This window comes from Lytechinus pictus, unplaced genomic scaffold (assembly GCF_037042905.1).
Source record: "Lytechinus pictus isolate F3 Inbred unplaced genomic scaffold, Lp3.0 scaffold_19, whole genome shotgun sequence".
NCBI classification, from domain to species: Eukaryota; Metazoa; Echinodermata; class Echinoidea; order Temnopleuroida; family Toxopneustidae; genus Lytechinus; species Lytechinus pictus.
Genome location: NW_026974140.1, coordinates 18,506,333 through 18,530,855, shown reverse-complemented (window position 1 = coordinate 18,530,855; position 24,523 = coordinate 18,506,333). Strand labels below are relative to the sequence as shown.

General features: G+C 35.7%; 1 protein-coding gene and 1 long non-coding RNA gene across 2 annotated transcripts; one reads left to right on the top strand and one right to left on the bottom strand.

The window, feature by feature from the left end:
- Nucleotides 1-401: 401 nt before the first annotated feature.
- LOC129275080 (uncharacterized) lies at nucleotides 402-6,216 on the bottom strand. Its single transcript, XR_010296731.1, has 5 exons — nucleotides 5,877-6,216; nucleotides 3,626-3,722; nucleotides 2,709-2,868; nucleotides 1,351-1,634; nucleotides 402-966 (listed from the first exon to the last, which is right to left on the bottom strand). It is a non-coding gene; the product is annotated as an uncharacterized LOC129275080 (long non-coding RNA).
- A 5,477-nt stretch (nucleotides 6,217-11,693) lies between these two features.
- LOC129262622 (kelch-like protein 5) lies at nucleotides 11,694-24,522 on the top strand. The gene is made up of 9 exons (XM_064114230.1): nucleotides 11,694-12,068; nucleotides 12,708-12,904; nucleotides 13,536-13,748; nucleotides 14,233-14,422; nucleotides 14,958-15,182; nucleotides 15,787-15,949; nucleotides 16,944-17,156; nucleotides 17,683-17,854; nucleotides 19,737-24,522. Exons 1-9 carry the CDS (start codon nucleotides 11,762-11,764, stop codon nucleotides 19,794-19,796), a joined length of 1,740 nt encoding a protein of 579 aa, XP_063970300.1. The 5' UTR covers nucleotides 11,694-11,761; the 3' UTR covers nucleotides 19,797-24,522.
- Nucleotide 24,523: the final 1 nt, after the last annotated feature.

Here is a 24,523-nt window from a genome sequence, read left to right as displayed (position 1 = left end):
TGCAGCTAAAGCTTGGATATCACAAGTAATTTGTCAAATATCTTTCTGAAAGAAATTAAAAGATTATTCTATAAAATAGTAATATCAAACAAATGATAATAGCTTGGAATGTATTTATAGTGCTTACTACAGAAATGTATCTTAGGGCCTATGAAAATAGGTGAAAAAAAGGATATTCAGCAAAAATGATATCTTATAATTTAAATTTGATAAATTAAGAAGATGCAAATGCTAAGGAAAAATGAATATTTAATTAACAAAGAGGTTTTGAAATTGAAATCATGAGACTTAAAACATTGATTGTTGATTAAAACAAAATTGGTATAAAATAGACTTGAATCATAAGAAAGACCAAGTCCATCTCATGCCAAACTTAATTAAGCATGAAAAAATTTTTGCTTATACCTCTCATGTCCCTGCTTATACATTAGCCCATCATATGTGTCATTTATATCCTGGAATTCACGTCCCAAACCTTTTATCAAACAAGAAAAATGTTGTGAACTTGGGTTTTTAAAAAGCAAGATGGTCATTTGATCACTAATGATAAATCGGAATGCATGAATACATCCTATCAACCAAGCACTAGCGTACCTACGGGGGTGGGGGGCACTCTGCCCCCCCCCCTGACGAGCCACAACCCATGCAAAGGACGTATACCTGCCCCCCTGACGAGCTTGAACACCTTTTTTTTTTGCTTGTCAATTTTTTTCTGGTACGAAATCCTTTATTTGTGATTGAAGACCTTTTTTTTTTTTACTTGTAAAATTTTTCGGCCGAACGGTTTTGCCCTCCCTGTGGAAAATCCTAGGTACGCCACTACAACCAAGCTACCATTTTTTATCACAAGTGTCCACTTTCATGCACAGATAATCCAATGGAATGCTTATACCCGTAGCACACCGTCCTTTTCTATTGACAACAGAATGCAGGCAGGAATTCATCAAAGAGGGGAGCAACGGATACCTGCAATAAGGATCAAAACAAAATGAATATTAGAAAATTTGCTCTTCGGTATTCTTTCTGCAAATATATCTTCATTGATCAAGCAATTAATACCTCCTTTACCTGAATAAGCAAAATGCATTTTTTTTTTCTATTTTTCATTTCTCCTGCAATAGGAAAGTTAGCAGATTATCTATATTTTTTTCTTCAGTGAAATCTTTAAAATTGTCTTATTTCACATATAAGAGTATAAAATTACAAGAAAATTTGACCAACAACAAGATTGAAACTCGATAAAAGACAGTATGTAGTAGGGGCCAATATATTTTTTCTTCATTATCACATACCTCTAGTAGGTGTTGAATACAGAGAATATCACATTAAAAACTGAGTGAGTATACCAACCTATACATTTACAGAAGACCTGTTCTTCCTGCTAAGTACAGGGCTTGTTCCCCATCAGGACTCCTGATGCAGACATGGCGTGGATTGGCCCCAATCGATAGCACCTATGACTCTTGGAAACCTGTAGCAATCATCAAATTGTCGCTGGGTGGTTTGAATTTCTCGTCATCGGAAACTTCATTGACTGTTACTCCTTGCTATTGCCTCAGAAAAATCTTTGATGATTCTGCACACGGATGACTGTGATATAGTTGCTTCGTCTGCTTGCATCTTCTAAAAGGTACCTTTAATTATCGAATGATAAGTGATGTTATGTAATTGGTTTATTGATATGAAAGCCAATTGATACTTTACCATTTACGTTTGCAAACATTGTGCTTCTGTTATGACCTGATGTTTATGATGCACTGGAACTGCTTAATGAGATTTTTCTTCGATTCATTAAAAAAAAACTCTACTGCAATAACAATCCATGCAAAATGGAGAATATCTCTGTTAAGCTGAAATGACATACCAATATTTCTTTTTGGGTGGTTATAAATCATCCTTCATGATAATTTCCCACTTGAATATGACATATTTGTATTAAAAAATGTTGCTACATTGTAAAAATGAGAGAAAAATAAAATCCCCACCTATTTCCAACCCAAAGGGTTACATGTTTCATTCCGACAAAAACCTTTCTGTGAAATACCCCCAACACTCCCCCTCCCCTGTAAGGGGTTACTAGTACTCCTGGCTGAAAGCAGAAACAAAAATCATACAATTTGGATGATTAATAATGAATATTAGGTTTTGCATTAATTATTTCTGTGAAACATGTGCATGTTTTCATGAATATGCAAGAAATAGCCTGATGATGTCACATCCACACATTTTCCACACATGAATGTACAAGGGTTCCATGATATTTGCTCTGGCGACAATTACTCAATGGAAAATCTGCATGCTAAGCAAAACATAAAACTTAATTTTCATGACTAGATACTTCCAATCCTTGATCCTTACATTATTCTGAACTCGCAATAACTATCTTAAATATATAATCAGCAGTCAACCCCATTTTTACATTTCTGGAGGAAAAAAAATAATGATTATGATTTCAGATCACTAGAGAACAAGTGGGGATATAAATATTGCATATGAGATACACAGAACTGTTTCCCCCAAGTTATGTAAAACTTTAAAACTGAATCAATTCATAATTCTCCATCCAATATTGATGGTTTTTGCTAGTCGAATTGTTCTTTATCAAAATCTCATCATTTTTGGCCTGGAAAATCACTTTCATAGAACATAATTTGACCCCCCCCCCCCCCAATTACCCTCTGCTTTATAGTTCGCACATGAAAACTCACCAATGACATAAAACAAAGTCCTGTCAAAACCTGTAACATGACAGGCAATGTGTGGTTCTCTCTGTTGGTACCCCACTCTGAGAGGTTCATCCTCGTAGTATTCAAATGGATTCTTCCTGTCTCTTAATCCATGCTGTGGTCTTTCTATGTGTTGCTGAATCTGCATGGAAGTTAAAAGATTGTGTTTAAGAGTCACCATGAATGGGCAATTTACTCTTTGAATTTCATTTAATTCAAAAGTGTTTAAAATGAGGAACAGAATGTGAAAGATTATACAGAAATCCTTAAAAAAAGATAGGATAAAAATTCTAATTGACATGAGTAGCTTTTCTATTTACCTACTTGTAAAAGTGAAGAAAAAAAACCTGCCAATTGTTGCTGATCATCATCATTGATCAAACCACGCACGTCATAGAGATGCTTCTATGAAAACTGATTTACTGAATCACTTTCAATTGGCTTTAATAATGAAGGCAAGGCACTAATTTTATGGAACTTTGTTTACACAAATAGAGGTTATTGCTTGCGAGTGACTTTCGAATAACATATTTTCATGAATCTTCATCAAAGTCTCATTAAACCTTTTTTTCTACCCCCCCCCCCCCCGGCATTCATCAGACTGACAATGCTTTCTTTCTCTCTTTTAAATAAATATTCAACAAAATGTCAGGATTAATTGGAGATCAACAAGCCTAGTGACCAGTAGACAAATATATATGTTAATAACACACAAGCAAGGTCCCCCCCCCCTCTTCTTTTTTTGTCAATTACTATGACAAGAATGAAAAAGTAACATACATGTCACATGATACATTTACAATTACATGATGAATTCAAATCCCAGAAATAATATTTTATTAAAAAAGGCCATTTTAATGACATTTAATTTTTTTTAAATATGAATTGATAAGGCATACCTCACTCTCTTGCAAGACGGCACAGCAGTTCAAAACTGTGAGCCATGTTTGCTTTGTCTTGATTGAGCACAATCTGCCGAGTATGTATGGTCTGTTGCTGATATGGAAGAAAAAAAATAATGAAAAAAATATTTATTCATCAATCATACTGCAATGTCAAGGTATATCAAAGAAAAAAATAATAAAGCAGCTACAAATGTAGATTGATAAAATCCGCTGTTTCAGAGGAGTCGTTCAACATTTTCTGATTTTTTTTTGGTGGGACGGGATGCTGCGGAGCCACATGAAATCTCAGGGGAGCATATCCCTGACAGAAATAAACCTATTTATCGGTCTACTACAAATGTAGAGGACTGAAGATCAAATGCACTTGTCTGTGGTCTCATGTGAATATAACATTGGGACTCCTTGTGAAAAAAAAAAATTGAAACAAAGAGGGTGGGGTAGAGTTTATTATAACCCCCAAAAGAGAGAATTTTCAAAGTTAGACCTCAGTTAGATCTACTCAAATAATCAATTAGGCCTAGGATTTCCATTATTTTTTAATGTTTTGACGACACCGTAAATCTATAGTATAAGTGATCGCAAATGCAATGCCGAAGGTCAGTAAAACTTAGTTTTAGTAAAAGTAAAATCAGCTCATTTATAGCTGTTGGAGTAAACAGCGGTGAGTGGAACCCAATCTTTATTAAATATTTTTTCAAAAAATAATTTAATCAGGGCTTAGCCTTAAGTTAGAGTTGACCCTTATTAAAATATTTTTTTTACTCCAACGATGTTGTAGGACTAACTCTAACCACTCTAGGCGACACCCCAATACTTACCCGTGCTAATAAAGTGGGACTCCGCTCACGCGCGTTTGGGCCTCCCTAGCTTAGAACTAAGCAATATTATCTAGAAATCGTTACATTGTAGTAATTAAATATGTTCTATTAAATAAATTGATAATGTTTAATCGGTACTCACCGGTTCTTTTGTTGCATTTTCAGACCATTTCTCACAATTCTTCGTAAATATTTGCGGCAAATTTTGTCGCCATAGACAGCTTAGCATCCATCTTTATTGATAAATGGAGCGCCCTTTACGATAGTTGTTAATGCCGCGGAGAAATCGTTAGGCATTTTGGCCTGTGTTCAAGGCGTTCTTTCTGTTTTATTTTTAAATAGATTGTGCATTTGTTGAATAGCGCCGTCTACGTCAGGTATGAGATCGAGTGTATAAATACACTCTTCCAAAATAATTATGATTCCGACCTGGCGCTGTTTAACTTCAATCTCTTTCACCTAAATTAGCGATGAATGCTAGCATTATAAAATATATATTATTAACGTCTGACGAAAAGAATAACCAATCGATCAGCTGACGAGAACGCGAATCACGTGATCTTCATATCAGCTTCGATCGCGAGTCAGAAGAGAAGAGCAGTTGCCCAGAAAATCAGGAAAAAGCCGTGAAAATGTAAGTTCCCCTTCATTTCTTTCAATTTTTTTTATTGCTAACAATGTATTCAATTAGTGAGATCGAAATGTAATGATTAGACAGTACGATAGCTTGTAGTTTTGATAAAATACAAAAATAATCATCTTCACAAAGATTTCTGACACAAAATACTACTGATGTCGCCTATGAGGTCCATACATGTAATGTTGGACCTCATTGGTACTAGGAGTGACTCTAACATGGCTACCAGGTAAGCTTCATAGCTTGACCATCTATCCAAGCCAAGACAAAGCCAGCCCAGAGTAGAATGTCTGAGTTAGACCGGCTCTGTATTGTACTTTAAATTGTAGTATTAAAAAAAAACTTATTTGTAATTGTATTGCTGCTCTCCTGGACTTGCCTTGGCCTTGCTTCAGTCTCAGACAAAATTAGATGCACAGTAGCTGTGTTGGCAGGGCCAGGAGGAGTGGCAGGGGTATCGTAGACAACAAAAATTCCATGAAAATCACACGAAATCGAAAATCACTGCCTGACATAACTAGCAAATAGTATCGACCTTTCAATCACGCCTACCTGGCCTGTGTAGTGTACGCTAATTGCGTCTCGCACTGCAATGCTCATAGATATGAACGCACACAAAAGTACATGGCTGGGACTGAGCAGCTTAGAGACGCGACGATAACAATGATTCAGATACCATTTCAAGTTTTCGAGTATACCTTTTGGAAAGTTAAAGCTATCAATAATAGTTACATATGGATCTGAAGGCTCCGTCATGATTTAAGCTCCAAAAATTATGTAATTTACTTACAATCTCGGTCGAAGTCGTGAAATATGAAGCTTTAGATATGCCGATCACACCGAATCTCGTCTCTGTCCAAAAAACTTTTTTCTTGTAGCAAACTTTTCCGCAATCGAAATGCTGCTCTCTGATTGGTTAAAACAGTGGACTAACTTTAACCCACCGATTTAGTCCACCCCAAAGAGCTGACTAAGTCGTGACGTCAAATGACGCGTTTTATACCCCGGTATAACTTTAGTCGACCTTTGTGAATCGCAAAAGTTAGCCCCTAGGTGCTAACTTTAGTCCATGGATTAAAATGACGTCAAATGACGCGTTTTATACCCCGGGTATAACTTTAGTCCACCTTTGTGAATTCGGGCCATAAGTTTCAGGAAACTAAAATCATTACCAAATCGGTGATTGTTGTTATCAGCGATTTCACCAGACGGCTGTATTAGGTGATTTGCGTCGAGACGATTTTGTGACCACTCGCAAAGCATTTCGGGATTGAATATAACCACCTTATTTTCTCTGAGCTCTTCGCTGAACCCATCATCACAGTGCAGCTGCAGCGCAGCGCGCAGCCAATGCAATGCATCCGATGCATGGGTTGTTTTTTCGCCGTCCATGCCATGGTCTCGGACTCAGAGTTGAAATTTAGACCCGGATTTCGGGGATACAGCGCCTTTATTTCAGATTTATAGACTTAAAAGTCAAATGACATTTAAAATTTGAAATCTAACCTTGAACAATCATCGTTGATAAACATCAGCCCTGAAGCCATTACACTTCAAATCAGGCCAGGCAAATTAGACGTCAATTGTCTAAGTTGCTAGATCTATGACGAGTCGCCTGAAGCCCCAGCGCATCATCAACGTCACTAGCTAGCTGCGCGACCGGCCCAGACTCGGCGCACCCAGGCCAGAAAAATGACCTCGATTATTACGGTGGTTGTCTATGCATTTATTAGTGGTGCAGCGAAATTCAGCAGAAGAAAATAAGAGATATGAGGTATCCTCGTCACAGGCTTAATATTCCAAAATGAGGAAAAATGTCAAAATCATGATTATTTAAGCTAAATATTTTCTTTAAAAATGAAAGTAATATTTTTAATATTTATACCCAGAATAACCGATCTAATAATTGTTCATTAAAAAATATTTAAAATTAACAAATGAAAAAAAATCAACTCGAGAAATTTCCCAAAACCCCACCTTATTTTTTAAAGTGGTCACAAAATTCGAGCGGAGTTGACCTTCCTTAGAGCAACACGCTTGTGTGTTGCTGCCCTCTACGTTCGTTGGTACATAGTGTTATTTTATTATCTCTTTATATCGGAAACTTCGTTTTACCGAATTGTCATGCACTCTCTCCGACGTGTTTGAAGTCTTAGACAGCATGGCATACTACCAGCCGATGGTACACACACTCACACCCACACACGTTATTTGACAACTTGTCTCTGGAGCCAAAGTTCCTCGCATATAACTATCTGCATGCCTGCACGCAGTGTGTATTGAACACGCACGACCACGATCTAATGAATATTCATCGGCGAGACTGACGTCATTTTACGAGTCTCCTTTCAAACTTGGATCATAAGTGCCTACCCAAAAATATGCCCAAAATTCAAGTTTTTGAGCGCTCTAGTGAATACAAAAATTATTCTCAAGTTACAAATGAAAAATAAATTGCAACTGTATGGAAATTAGTAATTTTGGTCACAAAAGTGATATTTTATTCATTTTTTAAAGTGTGTGCTCTGTACAGCATTGGCATGCCATAGTCCAACCTGTAGATTCCCCACAGGCAGGGTGGTTGCAGTGAACAAGTGGACCATTTTTCATCATCTTTCTATTCAAGTTGCCTTTGGAAGTTTTGAGCGTATAATTAACTATAAAATTATTTTCTGCTGCGTATGGCAGTGAGTCCAAACTTTGTGTATGTCCAAACTTCGCGGATGGTTATTATCTAAAAAACTAGCCAATATCCTTAAAATCTGACATCGTTAACGTGAAAAATGATTTAAAATGTGGCATAAGTTTCTTTCAAAGGATGAGTTCAGTATTCATGAAAATATTGACAAAAGATCGGCAAATTTGATACTATTATAAAGTCAAAAAGGGGCCTAAGCTTTCGATCCTAGCAGAATCTTCGTCGGAGGCAAAATGACAAACATATAAAGTGGAACAACCATAATATAGACCACAAACAAGCTACAGCAACACTAGAAACAAGGAGACAAAAGGGGCATTAGTGAGTAGAGAAGACCAATCAGGTTAGTGAAGGGGATGAAAGAAAAGGAGTAGGCAGACACAAAGGGAAGTTAGCGTAAGTAAGGCCAAGAGGGATTAAGATAATGAGGCAGGCAACATCAAACAGGATCTGGAACAAAACAGTGATAGAGATCCCTCTATCACTAGAGAATTAGTGAGAGATGGGTCAAACAGGTTACAAAGAAAGGCTTAATAAACTGGTGCATAAGAGTGGGGGGAAAAAAGAAGAAAAAGAATGGGGAACAACTGATAATGTGCAAAAGACATATAAGTATATATGATAAAGCATTAAACAAACTAAGAGAAGAATGTAAGTGTAAATATGTATCTATAAGTGATATGTATATAAATATATCCAAAAAAGAAATGTATATGAAAAAATATATAAATATATACACATATGGTGTAACTGATATGGTAATCCGCTAGGTGTGACGGGAAAAAACATAAGACTATATAGTAGGAAAGAAAAAAAATCTGTATATGTGAAAAAGAGGAAGCAAATTGCCTAAAAAGGTAAAAGCAAATATAGAAGAGAGGGGGTGTATTATGAAGAAACCATAGTATACATGTAAATAAGCAAATGTGGTAAATCTAAAAGAGGTGAGTGGAGAAAAAACAAATATATATATATATATATAATAATTATTATATCGCCTGAATAAGGAAGGAAAAATTGGAGCTGAGCTTGTATGAGATATGGGAGGAAAGTAGAGTAAGAAACTATAATGTAACTATTCAAAAGAGCTGAGGGGAAAAATTATATGTATATATAAATTGAAAGTGGATAGGAAAGAAAAATCAGTCGTTCCCCTCTTGGATGTTCAGGCCATGAGGTTGGGTGGTGCGAAGTCGTCTCATCCAGAGCTTCTCCCTGCTAGTACGGACTGAGTCAGGACGGGTACATAAAGATTCGATGCCCTGTAGCATCATGTCAGTGATGGAGTGGTTGGGGAGGTTAAAATGGCGGCCAACTGGAGTGTCCAGCTTTGCTGTGTTGACGGTGGATCTGTGCCCGTAGAATCGTTTCTTGAGTGTGGTCTTGGTTTCCCCTATGTATTGTACCCTACAAACTCTGCAAGTGATGAGATATACAACATTAGTGGTAGTGCATGTGATGTTGCCCTTGATTTGGTGAGACAGGCTGGTAGAGTTGCTGGTGAAAGTATCGCCCTCGTGAAGGTGTATTTCACATATGATGCACCTGTTGCTGGTGCATTTGAAGGTGCCATGCTGTATGGGAGAAGAATGGTTAGTGAGGGAGGGCACTTCAGCACGAACAATGAGGTCCCTGAGATTCGGTGGGCGTCGGTATGCTACTATTTGATACTAGTTAGCGCCCGTCCCGAATAAATCTGATATTCTCAACAAGCATCTCGATATCATTTTGCAAGCAGATATCATCAATGTGGTACTGACTGATATAGCATTTTGTCATCAATCCGATATTCATGTAAATATCTCACCTTTTGAGCTTGAGTTTTTGTTTTAATCTCCACAAAAACTTTGGTCCGCGAAGTTAGGTCACACTTTTTCAGAACGGTTTTCCAGCACAGCGAGCATTCATCATTCGGAATAGAATTTTGAAATCGCGATACCGGGGAAACCCCTTGACCTACTTCACATTTTCGTCAATGATTTTATAGTTCACAATATTGCCGTCAATGTGGTAATTATTTCTTGAATTAGTTTTGTATAAATTGTGAATATTTTGTGAACAAATTTAAGCCTGATGAATATTTTTGTAAAGTCTGCAAAGTTTAGACACCCCATCATATAACATGCACGTTCGGTAATACAATCACTCACTAGATCTATACATTGGCGTATCTAAAGTTTGTATAATTATGTGATGGAACAAATATTTGACGTACAATTTTGTTGATTGCTATGCTTTTGGTTTGGAATCAAATCTATTATGAAAATTTGAATACTTGGACAGATCATACAATTTACCCAAGAAGAAAATATCACAAAGAGTCGGACTCCGTAACTAAAAGTAAAAAGAAAAAAAAAATCTGTCATCTTTTCCAAAGTCCTCTTGAATTTGATGATGGATTTGGAACATCCTCACTAATGTGAAGTTCGTATAATGGTGATTAAGCATTTGCTTGAGTAGCCCCAAAACTCTTGAATAACAACCCTTACCATACTGGAAAGCTCCAACTGTAACATTATCTTTTTCATTAATAACACGCATTAGCTCTTTAAAGTTTACTTGCATAGTAGAATAAATAGTGAATAGTTTATGTGCTCTTCAAATCTATTATTATTATTATTATATTTCTCATAGCAAATAGAAATTGCATTACATGTGCTTCAATTTCTTAAATGTATAATTAATGTTGCTGTAGGAAAATAAGAAATTAAAGAGTAAAAAAATTCCTGGTCCCAGCTCAGTGTTGGGACTCATTTCCGCATCCTTTTTTTTATGATGACAACACCAACACAAGGATTTACCTATTGCATGGTGTCCCATGTCTGCGCAGTGTCATTTATAGATCTACGTGATATCAAAGAAGACACATTGCCAGCAACACATCTGTAATACAGATACTCTATAAAAAAAAAAATCATGTAGACCCCTAAATAAGTTGCCCAAAATTGATTTTGATATGTTTATTAGTTTTAAAAGAAGATACAACAATTAACCACAAAAAGTAGCCTTACTGCCTGGCTTGATGGAGAAAAAAAATTGTTGAGAGTTCAAAAAATCAAGGAGGACACAGGTTTAAAATTCAGGGTTCCCTTGAGAGGTGCATTCTGTGCAATATCAGTAAATTTTTCAGGCATCAATAAAAAGTTGTGTCCAACAATCACTTAAATTCTGTTTATTTTTTAAAGTATGAAGAAATGCTCCTTCAGAAATATGTTCAATTTCTAAATTTTGATTTTTAACATATTGTTGCTTTGGGGGTGAAGGGTCACATATTTGACTAATTATTCTCATTTCCAACTCTTACAAAAGTACAGTATCATTTGTCATTGATTGATACTTTGTGAAAATTAGAAATTTTAATGTTTAATGAATAAGAAATGCACCATCACTTGCTTTCCATATTTGCGAAGGATTTAGACCATTGTAAGACAGGATTTAATGAAACAACTCTTTAGATGTTATCGACGACAAAGTCAGTTTTATTGGACATTTACCTTAGTAATCGTCAGACACATGTTTTTTTCAGCCAATCAAAATCAAGGAAAATTGTCAGGTCTGACAATATGTGAAACACTACTCTCCTCACTGGCATAAAGATGAGAGTTGGTGGGGGGCATAAAAAAACAAAGGAGGAAAAAAGGTAAGATGCAGGAATTCCCTTAAATTCTTGAGCACCTAGGCGACCCAGCTAAAGCTGGGGTAATAATAATAGCAGGGCCTGCTGGAAGAACCCTGGATAAATATACCGTTATTATCATGATTATTTTTATTTTCTGAATATTATGTCAAAATCTATCACAAAAGTAAATTTTCATTTTAAACGATCTTTTTGGTAAGTCACACTGACTCTCTTGATCTTTGTTGAGTAATAGCCATAGTTTTTCTTTTTTATTTTCTCTTTGCAGCTACCTGTGGCAATCAAACTGGCAACCAGACGAAGCATCAGCTTGAATGGCTCCTCCCATTCTCTAGCCTCAATGGGGGCTCCATGGGGAGAGAGCATGGAAGAGAACCCAGCCGAGGGGGAGCATTTCTTCTCCATCAACCATGCTGAGAGAACCTTCAAGAAGATGCAGGGTTATCTTCACAGACGACAGCTGACGGACGTGGTGCTCATAGCTGGGGACGTACGGATCCCTGCTCATAGATTGGTCTTGAGTTCGGTGTCGGATTATTTTGCAGCGATGTTTACTAACAACCTCCGTGAATCGCAGGAGACTGAGATACAGCTATGGAGCATGGATCCACCTGCACTCAAAGCTTGTATCCAGTATATCTACACAGGTTAGCTATTAACCCAATCATTACTGTAATCCATCATTCTCATCTAGGCTTTATATAGGGACTTCAAGGTTATATGCCTACTTTCTTTGTTAATTTCTTGGTAATAATAAATCTTTTTTACCAAGTGAAACTATGATTCATAAATGTTTAATGTAGCTATTAGCATTCATGTACATTAGTCACACAATTGATTACAGTCCTTATAAAGAGCTCTTGCAAACTTAACCTGCCTCAATGCCCTGAGCACATAATCAATGTGGATTTGGCCCTTTAGAAATATTATTATTGAATGACATCCAATGCAAGTTCTCATTTATGCAATTTTTTGCACATACATATACCTAACCATCTGATAAGCTATTTGATAGCAAACTAAAATATAACAAAAATACATCAATGGACATGAGAAAGTAACCATTCATAATGAAAATCCAGATTTAGATTTACAATGTAACTTCTGTGCTTGTATGACTAGCATTCTCCTCTTATCTCTCATCAAGTTTACAAATTCCCTTTATGTTTTATGAAGAAACCACTTTATACTGCAGCTCCCTAGATTCATGTGTGAAATTCACATTATATGGTGTTACAGATCAATAGATCAAGTCATTCAATATGTGCTTATTCTGATACCCACAGGTGAGGTAGTGTTGAAAGAGAGTAATGTTGAAAGGTTGCTTGCCACAGCTAGTATCCTACAGTTGTCAGAAGTTGTAGAAGCTTGTTGTGGATTTCTTGTCAAACAACTCCACCCATCTAACTGCTTAGGAATCCGATCATTTGCTGATAGACAGAGCTGTACAGATCTACTCAGGGCAGCACATAATTACACTATGGTGAGCAAATTCATTGACTGGTTTATGATAATCCATAAGTTAAGCAACTTAATTTATTTCATTGTCTGGAAGTGGTAATTTGTTTTAATTACTTGATCATGTATCTTAACACTATTGTTGATGTTTGCCTTTTATTAATGATTCAGTCCAAACATTTGATATATATGTTAGGCAAAAGGGCAAGATATTTTTTAGGGGCGGTGTTTCAAAGGTAGTATGAGCAATAAAATGGTAATTTCAACATTATACCAAATACCCAGTGTATTGCTCAAATGGTCTCTTTTAAAATGTTATCACTAAGGACGAAGCAAATTGTGAAGCACTTGTAACCACAATGAAAGTATGCTACATGTATACCAAATACCCAATGGATTGGACTGGAAAAATAAGAAGATAAAAGACTGAAATTTTATGGCAATTCGTTCAATATTGTCATTAGCTTCTTTTTTTTAAATCTATATGTGCAACTCTTATTTCTATCACATCTTTTTAACCCTTTGTCCACTATAACTGAATACTCCCTGTACAAATCCTATGAGAATCACTTAATTATGGTGGTGACCTTTAATACCATTCCCTACCATTATTGAAGCTAATTCTGTTTTATCCTTGTCATGAACATGTGATATAGGAACATCTAGTGGAGGTGACTCAGAATCAGGAGTTTCTAATGCTAGGATCAGATGAAGTTTGTAACCTCTTCTCTAGCGATGATCTCAATGTTCCTAATGAAGAGACTGTGTACTATGCCTTGCTGGCCTGGGCTAACTATGATGTGGTATCTAGACAATCTGAGATTGCAAAGCTGCTTGAACATATCAGACTCCCACTGCTCTCACCACAAGTAAGTTGAGAATAATTGACAGGGAAAGGGAGGGTCATGTGATGATTATTCATTGGGTGACTTCAAGTTCAGTGTTCAGACTTTAAAATCATGTAGGGACATTAGTTTTCTATTCACTGGCAAATCAAAATGGAACATCCTGTTGCTCTTTACTTTTCATGTAAAAAATCATTCAAGGTACTTTTTCATGATAGAATTCATGTTAATTGCTCTGTACATTTTCTATAACTAAACAGAATTTCCCTTTTAGATCTTTCATGATCAATCATACCGAACCTAACTCCAGTGCAATGTATTTTTTAAAATACTTATCAAATCACTTATCAAATCACTCTTGAGTGAAGTCTGTCTTAGTACCAGCCTCATTTCAAGTTTGGTGCTGTGGTTAGTGCAAAAATAAACATTAATTGAACTGAATTAAACATGTGTAATATTGATGAAAAAAATCTTAATAAAGCATGTTTTCAAAATTCTTTAATTGCAGTTTCTAAGTGATGCTGTAGATAACAACCCATTGTTTAAAGGAGATGATAAATGTCAGAGGTTAATAATGGATGCAATGAAGTATCACCTACTACCAGAGAGAAGACCTTTGATGCAGAGTGCTAGGACCAAACCAAGGAAGTCTACTGTAGGAGCTCTATATGCTGTAGGAGGAATGGATAGTACTAAAGGTATGTTCTCTTTAGTCTCTCCAAATTTGGTTGAAAAATATATTTTAAACAGTTATACAGGCAATAGATTGTATTATATAATATTTTTCAATCAGTTGACCAATTTTAAAGACAGAAATATATATTATTATTGCAACGTTAGATTACATGCAACTGCTGTTGCTGTTGATTGTTTAGACTTTCAATTTTCTTTTCTACGATTTCTACGATAACTACGATTATTCATTTTTGTTTCATATTTTTCTGACGCCTTATTTGATGCACCTACATGTGCAAAGTTAATTTATGATAGAATGGTCACAGGATTTATGTGAAGAAGTACATGATTATTCTATTGGTTTATCATACAAAAAGCATGCTAGTCCCAATATGTGTGAATGAGAAAATATTAGTAGTACATTTGAGGAAATCTATTCACTTTTATTGTTGTTGGGATTAACATATCACTTCCATGAACCAATATATTTTCTTTTCCCATCTTTTTATAAACTTATCATGAAATTATATTTTATTCATTCTGCAATTCCTTTGTCAGGTGCTACAAACATTGAGAAGTATGAGCTTCGTACCAATGTATGGACCCACGTGGGTCATATGAGCGGAAGAAGACTTCAGTTTGGGGTGGCAGTCATTGAAGATAAGCTCTATGTGGTAGGAGGTCGTGATGGACTCAAGACATTAAATACTGTGGAGTGCTATTATCCAGCTTCTAAAACATGGAATATGCTGCCCTCTATGGGGACTCATAGACATGGTCTGGGTAAGACATCCTGATCACTTTCAACGGAGGGACTTTTTAATTTCATGTCAAGTTTATGGTCCAGAGCAGGAGCGAAGACTTGACGTTTCGGGCAGGTTGACTGTCCGTCTTCAGGAGTGAGACGAGGGACAGTCAACCTACACCCGCAACGTTAAATCTTCTCTCTTGCTCTGCAACTACTCAAACCTCTCAACTTCTCTCATTTACAGTCCTTGCAAGGACAACATTAATTAAAAAAAAGAATACTCTATCTTCCAACCTTCCACTTCCCATTTAATTTCTACCTCTATCCACTTTCTCTCAGTCCTTCTAGGACTCACTTCATGGTGTATCATAAACCATTTTAAGGATATTATTCCACTGAAGTTCCAAAGTAGGTAGTATTCATGTTTATTTTATAATAAAAGTATTAGTGTGACCAGTGGTATAGCTTTACTCTTTCTAGGCCCCTTAATACAAAGCTGAGTCTTTGATCATAGGACTGATCTTTATGCTTGATTACATTGATCATTATATCCAATCAATCGCTAAGCTTTGTGTTACAGCTCCTGGTTCTTAGCTCTCTTGTTCTTATTCAAATACATTTGATTTGTTTTCTCTGAAGGTGTTGGAGTGCTAGAAGGTCCTATGTACGCTGTTGGTGGTCATGATGGTTGGAGCTATCTTGCTTCAGTAGAGAGATATGACCCTCACAGCAAACAATGGAGTTATGTAGCACCCATGTCAACCCCTCGAAGTACAGTTGGAGTAGCAGTCTTAGATAGAAAGTAAGTAGCTTAACACTTCAAAATTTGTAATCAAACTTTTGATTTTACATATGATGCACTGTATGAAGTACATATTGTGAGTCTTATGTACATGTAGATGAAAACATTGTAAAACTTCAAGTTTTAAATCAAACATTAGATTGTGCTTGTGATGAACTTAATGAAGTTTATATAGTGTGTGTAATATTTGATAAAGAGTAAGTAGATGAAGACATTGTAAAACTTCAAATTTGAAATCAATATTTTGATTGTGCACGTGTTAAACTAAAGTACATATCTTTAGGTTTATATATTTGTTATATTTGATGTTTATCAATGCATTTATATTTTCATACATTTATAGTGAATGTGGAGAAAGTAAGGAAGTAATTATTAGATGGGTGTGATTATGGAGGAAATCCAAGACAGGAAACTCAAGCTGTTTCTGCTGTCTCTTATAACCTCCCAATCATGTGTGATATTAATTATATGCTTGACATACACTTTGTTGCAGTATGAAATTTACACTTGTTGTGAAACTATCGTTTCTGAAAATGCACCTGCATGATACATTGAATTGTGCATGCAAAAAAGTTTTTTTTTTCTTTCTTGAAGCGTAAACAGTGGACTTTATTTCAAAGTCTTTAACTTGCAGCTTGCTACTTTTAAAGTGAGAAAAGGTGGCTTGAATAATTCATGTCAAATTACATGAAGGCATTTGGCCATTGAACAAGTTCATATTCCAATTTTGTTTTGTTCTTTATGTGCTCAAGAGTTTCTCCCCCAAAAAAGTTACTTTAGCATACACACATGTACTGCAGTTTTAATACCCCTATTGACATGAAAAAACCCCATTTTATTACAGTATTAAAAGAAAAAATACAAAATAGAACTGAGTAATAATTTGCATATTTTATCTATGAATTGTTGATAGTAGAGCTTTGAGCACTCTACAAAGTACATACTATGAATTGAATTACTAGTAATCCTGATCATTTTCCACCTCCTTTCACAGATTGTATGCTGTAGGTGGTCGTGATGGTAGCTCTTGCTTACGATCCATGGAGGTTTATGATCCTCATACCAACAGGTGGTCTCTTTGTTCACCCATGTCTAAACGCCGAGGGGGACTGGGTGTGGCTGTATGTAATGGTTGTCTGTATGCCATAGGGGGACATGATGCACCAGCTACACAACAGAGTTCTAAACAGTTTGACTGTGTAGAGAGGTAAGTTCTAAGACCAGGGAGGGCAAGGGTGTTGTAATTTATTTTCAATTGGTCATCTGTGTGAGTTGAGCAATGTTATAAAGTAAAAATGAATAATTGTATTCTTTGAAGAAAATAGGAAAGCTCATATTTATATTATACAACATGTATGATAGAACGTGATGAGCTTAAAACAATAAAAGTAATATTTTGCAGTGTCCGTATCATATTTATTCTTACTTTCTCCTGAAGACAACAAGAACACGAGTGCTCATTTTGAGTGCTCATTTTCAGGACCAACAAAAGAATACATTGTGTATCGTGAAACCTCTACACTCCTTTGGCATGGAAACCTTCAGAAGTTACATTATATCATATTTGCTTTTGATTAGCTGGATGAATAAGATTTCAATTCCTTTTAAAAATCAAAATTATTCTGTTTAGATTAAGAGTAAAGCTTAATAACTGTAATACAAGTAATACTGCATTACAGTTTTTACAGAACCTCATCATTGCGTTGACACTATTTCTAATCTCTTCTAACCAGATACGACCCGCGTTCCGACACGTGGTGTACGGTAGCCCCAATGAGTCTTTGTCGAGATGCTGTAGGTGTAGCTGTATTAGGAGATCGTTTGTTTGCAGTGGGTGGATACGACGGCCAGACGTACCTGAGTGCAGTAGAATGCTATGACCCACAAACAGGAGAATGGTCTACAGTGAGTACCAAGCTCTTAGTATTTCTAAGAACCATGGATAAAATCATGCACCTCTGCAGGGGGTGGTAGGTGGCCCATCCCTGAAGTTTGGAAACCATTTTTTATTGCAAATTTTTATATAAATCCACCCAACTGCCATAAATGCAATTACTTTTGCATCCCATTTTTACTTCTCTCCACCTTAATAATCCTGTGCACAGCCAAGGATGAGATTGAAATTTGTTTGAAATTGTAATAATAATATACTGCAAATACTTTTCATCATCATCCATGAAAGTACAGTTCACTCGGTTGGTGTATCGTGATACTTTTGTAGCAAATTTAATGAGAGATTGAAGTAGTTTACAGATGTCTTGCAAATGGTGTAATTATTAGAAAGGGGTGAGATAAAAAGGTTAGGGGGTAAAAGGCACTTTCTGTGTTACAAAAAAAAGTTCAGATCAAAATGGTAATGTAATGTTGAGATGAAAATATGACTAGAAAGAATACACATAAAGAGATGGGTTAGGGTTTTAAAACTATTATTTCTACAAGTATTTTGATGAAAAGTACAATACCTTGTACAGAGAATTAAGAAGAAAATATAATCATGTGGAAATTATAATAAAAAATGAAATTGATACTTATACTCCAAATTTTGATAATAATTTCTTTGGTACATTTACACTATATTAAAAACTCTTTGTGATTGAGCTTTTATGTTTATGTTATTGACCTTTTCTCTCTGTTTTAAAAACCATGTAATATCAGAGCTACCAAGTCTCCCGGATCCTGCGGGAGAATACTGGATTTCGATCCAATCTCCCGTTCTCCCGACCCCATGCCAAAATCTCCCGGATAATTGTGATTTTTAGCTGTTAAATAGTAAAATTCATAAAAACGACTGTTTCACGAGTCTAGCATGTTCAACTCCCCTTACACCCACGTGGAAACTCCTTATCACATTTTCATTTTACCCAGTTACTTTTACCAGTTTTTGTATAATCGTACATTGATTTCCAATGTAAATGAAGATAATTTTACCGAACGACTGGTGAATTAGTCTAACAAGCAATTTTTTTTCTGGTCCTGCAATGTGCGTGAGGGAAACACTTCAGCGGCACTCCATGCACATGCCCCCCGACGCGCCCCGGTGCGGCACTGCCTGGTCTCCGGCAGACTGCGCCGCGGCAGGAGGCTATGCGAGAAGGGAAGTCCGATGCATTTTTCGGAAGCTTGTCTGCGCTTTATTCGAGCTGAAACTGTGGATCAACGATGGGTTACTATTATGATTACACCCTGACTTTTAGGAATAATTTTATTGACAATCCTGAAGAACAGTAGCAAAGTGGAGATTTTTTTGCCTACTTTTACTTGGGTAGATCGGATTTGAACATTTTCTCTTTCGTGAGTGAGCTAGCCTGGTGCTGGCTGGCTGTGCGTGCTTGCTACAAAAAGGCAATTTTCACAGGAATCCCTCGGCCCTCTTTACAGGGCCAGGCAAGCTCATCTTCCACTACTGCAGCCCTTTCCCCCTCTGGACAATAAAGGTATTTTCATGTTGAATGCATTCTTTTATGAATCATTTTAATATGTTCTACTGTATTGCCTGAAGCTTGAACTTATTTTTTAGTCAATGACAATTCATGATATCTCTCTAATGTGCATTTAATCTAGACTATGTGCCAAAAGTTTTGATGTTTTACTTAAGACAGCTGTCGGTTACTATCAAATGTTGTTTCTTAATGAGTTTTGCTACCCAAAACTCCCGTCCGTGGGACATTTCGCCGCGCGCTCCCTCACAAAATCATACCTCCGCGAAATCTTCTGGATTGTATCATCCCAATGTTGGCAGCTCTGTAATATATCTGTTCCAATATTTCTCCTTTCCTTGTGACTTTAGGCTGCCTCACTTACACCTGGTCGTGCTGGAGCCTGTGTGGTACAAGTTCCTGTAACATAGGAGTCTTCATTAACCAATTGGCCACCAGGCCAAGAGAATCCTGCATCTAATCCTATGAGGATTAAAGTGTTTGGAAACCAATGGGTTTGATGTTTGGATAGACCCAAGGCTGACGTCAGCGGTGACTCTCAACCATTGCATCAGGGAATTTCCCATCTTTTTGAGATAATGACCTATATCTCGAAAGGGTTCCTGGTGAAAAAAGCTACTGAGAATTCTGTGTGATTTTACAACATGAAGAGGATACTGTAATGATTCATGTCTTGATTGATGTTATTTGTACACTGAGCATGTTTTTAAACAACTCCTTTTGGTTTTAAAAGCTCAGTTTTAAACATATCCACAGTATATTATGTTCATCTGTAATGGAATGTAATGTTGTGACGAGCTGTTTAATATTCAATAGCAATGGTCTGTGTAAACTGCATGTATTTATTTGACAGGATCATATAATGTTGTATATGATTGCCAGCATACAGTATGGAGGTGTGTTAATTGGACATGATTTTATGTGCCAAAATGAATGTAATGGTATGTGTGTTGAGTAATCTCTGTAATTAATCTGTATTTCTGTGATGTACATGGAAATCTAGTGAAATAAATGTGATGAAGAGTGTTCTTATCATGTGACCTAAATCTCACAAAGGATGCTTTAAAGCTGACAACTATTGCATTGCATTGAGAGAGCTTCTTGAAATAAAAAGAAAGAAGTTTCTGTCTCTGGTGTACTGCCGTATAAATATAGCAAACTGTTAAAGACGTATTTCACAAAGATTTAAGTGTGATTTAGAGTCATGCTTCGGCTCTCACATGCATATATTTAACACATAACCTCATTGATGATTATGCAGTAGCGGGTGTCTCTTGAGCATGTTAAGACCAACATGATAATATACCATATGCAACAGGGAATGCAAGTGAGATATTAAATCTTTGGGAAATAATCCCCTGATCTCACATGTGATTGCATTAGGTGGGAGAGCTTTTTTCTCTTTGAAATGAGAAAGAAATGCTCCAATGATGAAGTGATGTAGATAATGAGTATTGCCAAGGAGTTTACAGTGAGAACATTTAGGTCTTTAATTGAATATAATATGATCATGCATTATTGAAGTAATAGAAGAATTATACATAGTACATTAAACACATACCAGTATATATGTATATGTTAATTATATAGAGAGGCTTTATATGAAAGCGTTTTAAATATGATGTATCATAGACATGAAGAGTAACATTCAGTGAACATCTTTGTCTGACAAGATATCAGATCTGATAACTATCCTTGATTCTGATTTGCTGAGAGGCATTGTTACTATGGTAACTGTCAGATAAAATGGCACTTGTCGGATAAAATGTCTGACAAGTCCTTTCATGAAAGGATGTTTCACAAAGAGTTATGCTGAAATCTCAACGTGTACACAGTACCTAATGTGTAACGTCATTGATGTCTAAGCATGATTTGACCAATGCTGTGATGTGGTATATTATATTTCACATGCAAATGGGAGTTTAAGTGTTTTTTAGTCAGGGTTAAATTATTGTGAAACACCCCCAGGAGCCTGTAACATAAAACTTAGTGATTGATTGTTGAGTTACTTTGTACACTTGATTAACATAATGAATCAGTATAATCAATCGTAAAATAACAGCCGTGTGATCATGTGTGAAGCTTTGTGTTTAATAATGGCATGCAGATGATGCAAAATGTTATAAGTTTCTTCTTATTTCGATTTCTCCTCAGTCAAAAAGATTTCTTTTGTACTAAATGGTTCATCTTGGGTAGATTTTCCTTTATTTATAGTTTAAAGAGGCTGACATAGAGAAAGATTGTTATTTTTTATGCAAAATATGATATTGTCATTCCTGTGGTGGTTCATAAGGTTCATTTTATTGACATTGAGAAGAATTGGATAAATAAAATTTCTATTCCAGTTCTTTTTCTGAGAGGAATAGTAAAGAACATTTCATGTTTGAAGTTATGTTCACTTTGGCAGAGGAGAATATTATCCACAATCAATGTGAATGAGGTTGAATTGAGTAGATAAGTGCAATGTCATAAAATTATTTGAAAGTAATGTAGAAATGTAATGGGATTGAATGTTACCAAAGTGTACATTTTTATACGCCCGTTCTAGACGGGATGTAATATGGTATCACGCTCGGTGTCCGTCTGTCTGTCCGTTCGTTAACTTTTCCTTGTAAACGCGATTACTTCAGTTTGACTTAACAGAGGCTCATATAATTTGGTGTGTATGATACTAGCATGGATCCCAGGAAGCCTATTGATTTTGAGGTCCAAAGGTCAAGGTCACACTGACATGTTTTCATCTTATCCTTCTGAAGTCCTTGTAAACGCGATAACTTAAGTTGAACTTAACCTAGGCTCACATAATTTGGTGTGTATGATACTCGCATAGATCCCAGCAATTCTATTGATTTTGAGGTCAGAGGGTCAAAGGTGAAGTCGCCACCTTCCACTTTTCTTGCTTGACCAATAACTCTATTTTCTGTGTTACAGGTAGGCCTATTATGTGCTCGCTTTAGCGACACTCTTGTTTCATTTTCAATCGCTTTTTCCTCATAGTTTACTTTGATGCTTGATATGTTAGACATTTAGTGAACACAGGATTTGTATTCTATGGGTTGGAATTCTGCCAATACTAAATCTTTGGAACTTTCCACAGAAGACAATTCAAAATTCCTTTATAAATGTGATTTATCATATTTTGCTAATTCTGCCACAGGGTACGCAGGAACAGGTATGCATACTTTCATTTAAAATTCTTTTTGCATTCCAATCATTTGTAAATAAATCCATCATAATGTACTCATTTGTATTTAGTCAATTAAGATAAATCAAATATATAACATAGACATGAATACAAATCCTTTAACTCTTTATTTGTTGAAATGATGAAGATTGTTTTTACAAGGATGAACTTGTGATCTCTGTGAAAAGGGAATCCTAAGTTTGATGTATTTGAAAGCCTTTCTTAGAAAATCAAGATAAAAATAAATTTATGCCAATGGAGAGTGTTTTATATATAATCATTCAGTCTCTAAAGGGTTAATATATGCTGGCTTGATCTATGGGAAACATGTTTTATATATAATCATTCGGTCTCTAAAGGGTTAATATCTCTGTTCTAAATTATTGCCTTTAAACATGCCCACCAAGTTAAGGTGCTTATTGATATATATGTAACTTTGTATGTGGCTGAAATATGCATATTTTTTAATGTAATGATAACAACCAAAAGTTGCTTTAAGTATGTATTTAGTAACAACAATGGTTGGTTATACATATATGTTCATGTTTATTGATAAACATGTAATCCAATGGGATAGGATAGGGAGTAGGGGAGGGTGGGGTGGGTCATATACTAAGATATAACACCCACTTTCAGTACAGATTGCCAGTGTGGCTAATGTGCTGAGAGTATGCTGAAATACTTTTTTATTTTCATTACTAATATTATGTTATCGAGAAAAAATGAAACAATTCTTAGTGAATTCATGTAAAAAAGGGAAATGTATCTTAACTTGTATGTTATTAACATGATGCAAATTGCACCCTTCTTGAATTATTTTTTTAGGTAAAAGATATAGCAGGTATCAATGAAATTTTTTTTTTATTCAAAATTGTTTTACAGAAAGGTGTAATAATACTTAGTCACCCAAAAAGTTTTGAAGGGATGGGCCTTAAAAATTAACATTGGTAATTGTACTACCAAGAATTTCAGATTTAGAAATATATGTGTAATTTTTGTATGTCTCATTCTGCCATAGATGGTTGTCAGAAGCATTGTAGCACTCTAGCTCAGCATTTTGTATGCAATGACTCCATATGCTTTTAGGTTGTATCCAAAAATGTGGTATACATATAGCCTTGTCCCTTGCCAGTTTTGACTTTACTGCAATTGATTTTTTAACCCTTGTGATAATGCGTTGCATTTTTTACAACTTATTTTACAGGATAAGGTACACAGCATGAAGCCAAAAATTTGTACCTCTATTGTAAAACACATTAAGTATGAATGACGTCAATCGGTTTTCTTTTGTACAGGGTATATGATTATTAAAAGCAAGTGCTCCTTTAAAGAGTGGACTTAAATTTAACCTGACCGAGAATTTGCTGAGAATACTGATTATTATATCTGCGTTCATAATTGACGTTAAAAGGTATATGATAAGCACAGCCTTTACAAGAACTGAATAATTATCACCATCATCATCATCATTACCATCATCACCACCATCATCATTACCATCATCACCACCATCATCACCATCAACATCATCATCACCACCATCATCAATATTAATGCAGATGTTTTGTATTTGAGTATGATCTGTTGGATAGTCAACACATTAATATTTCACAAAATTGTTTCTTATGCAAAAAGCTTCAGTGCAAACTAGGTTCAATAAGGTCCCTCTTACAATAAAAATGCATTGTCATAGCAGGGATATTATTATAAAATTTTATACAATAGATGTATAAAGAGCTGGAACCAGAGAAATTACGTTGTTGAAAATTATAGCAGGCCCTGTAATGTAATACTGCATATGTTATCTTATAAATGCAGGGGATTTTAGTCTTAAAGAAGGCAATATTTAACTGGTATATGCATCGCTTTTGCCCAGTACATTGGTATATTTAAAATGTATGTATGATTATGGAAAGACAAATTATGAAATAAAAGAAATACATAGACAACAAT

Coding starts and splice junctions, on each gene's coding strand:
- LOC129262622 (XM_064114230.1), top strand. CDS start 11,762: ATGGGGGCTCCATGGGGAGAGAGCATGGAAGAGAACCCAGCCGAGGGG. Junction 12,905..13,535: donor CAGCACATAATTACACTATG/GTGAGCAAATTC, acceptor CATGTGATATAG/GAACATCTAGTGGAGGTGAC. Junction 13,749..14,232: donor TCCCACTGCTCTCACCACAA/GTAAGTTGAGAA, acceptor CTTTAATTGCAG/TTTCTAAGTGATGCTGTAGA.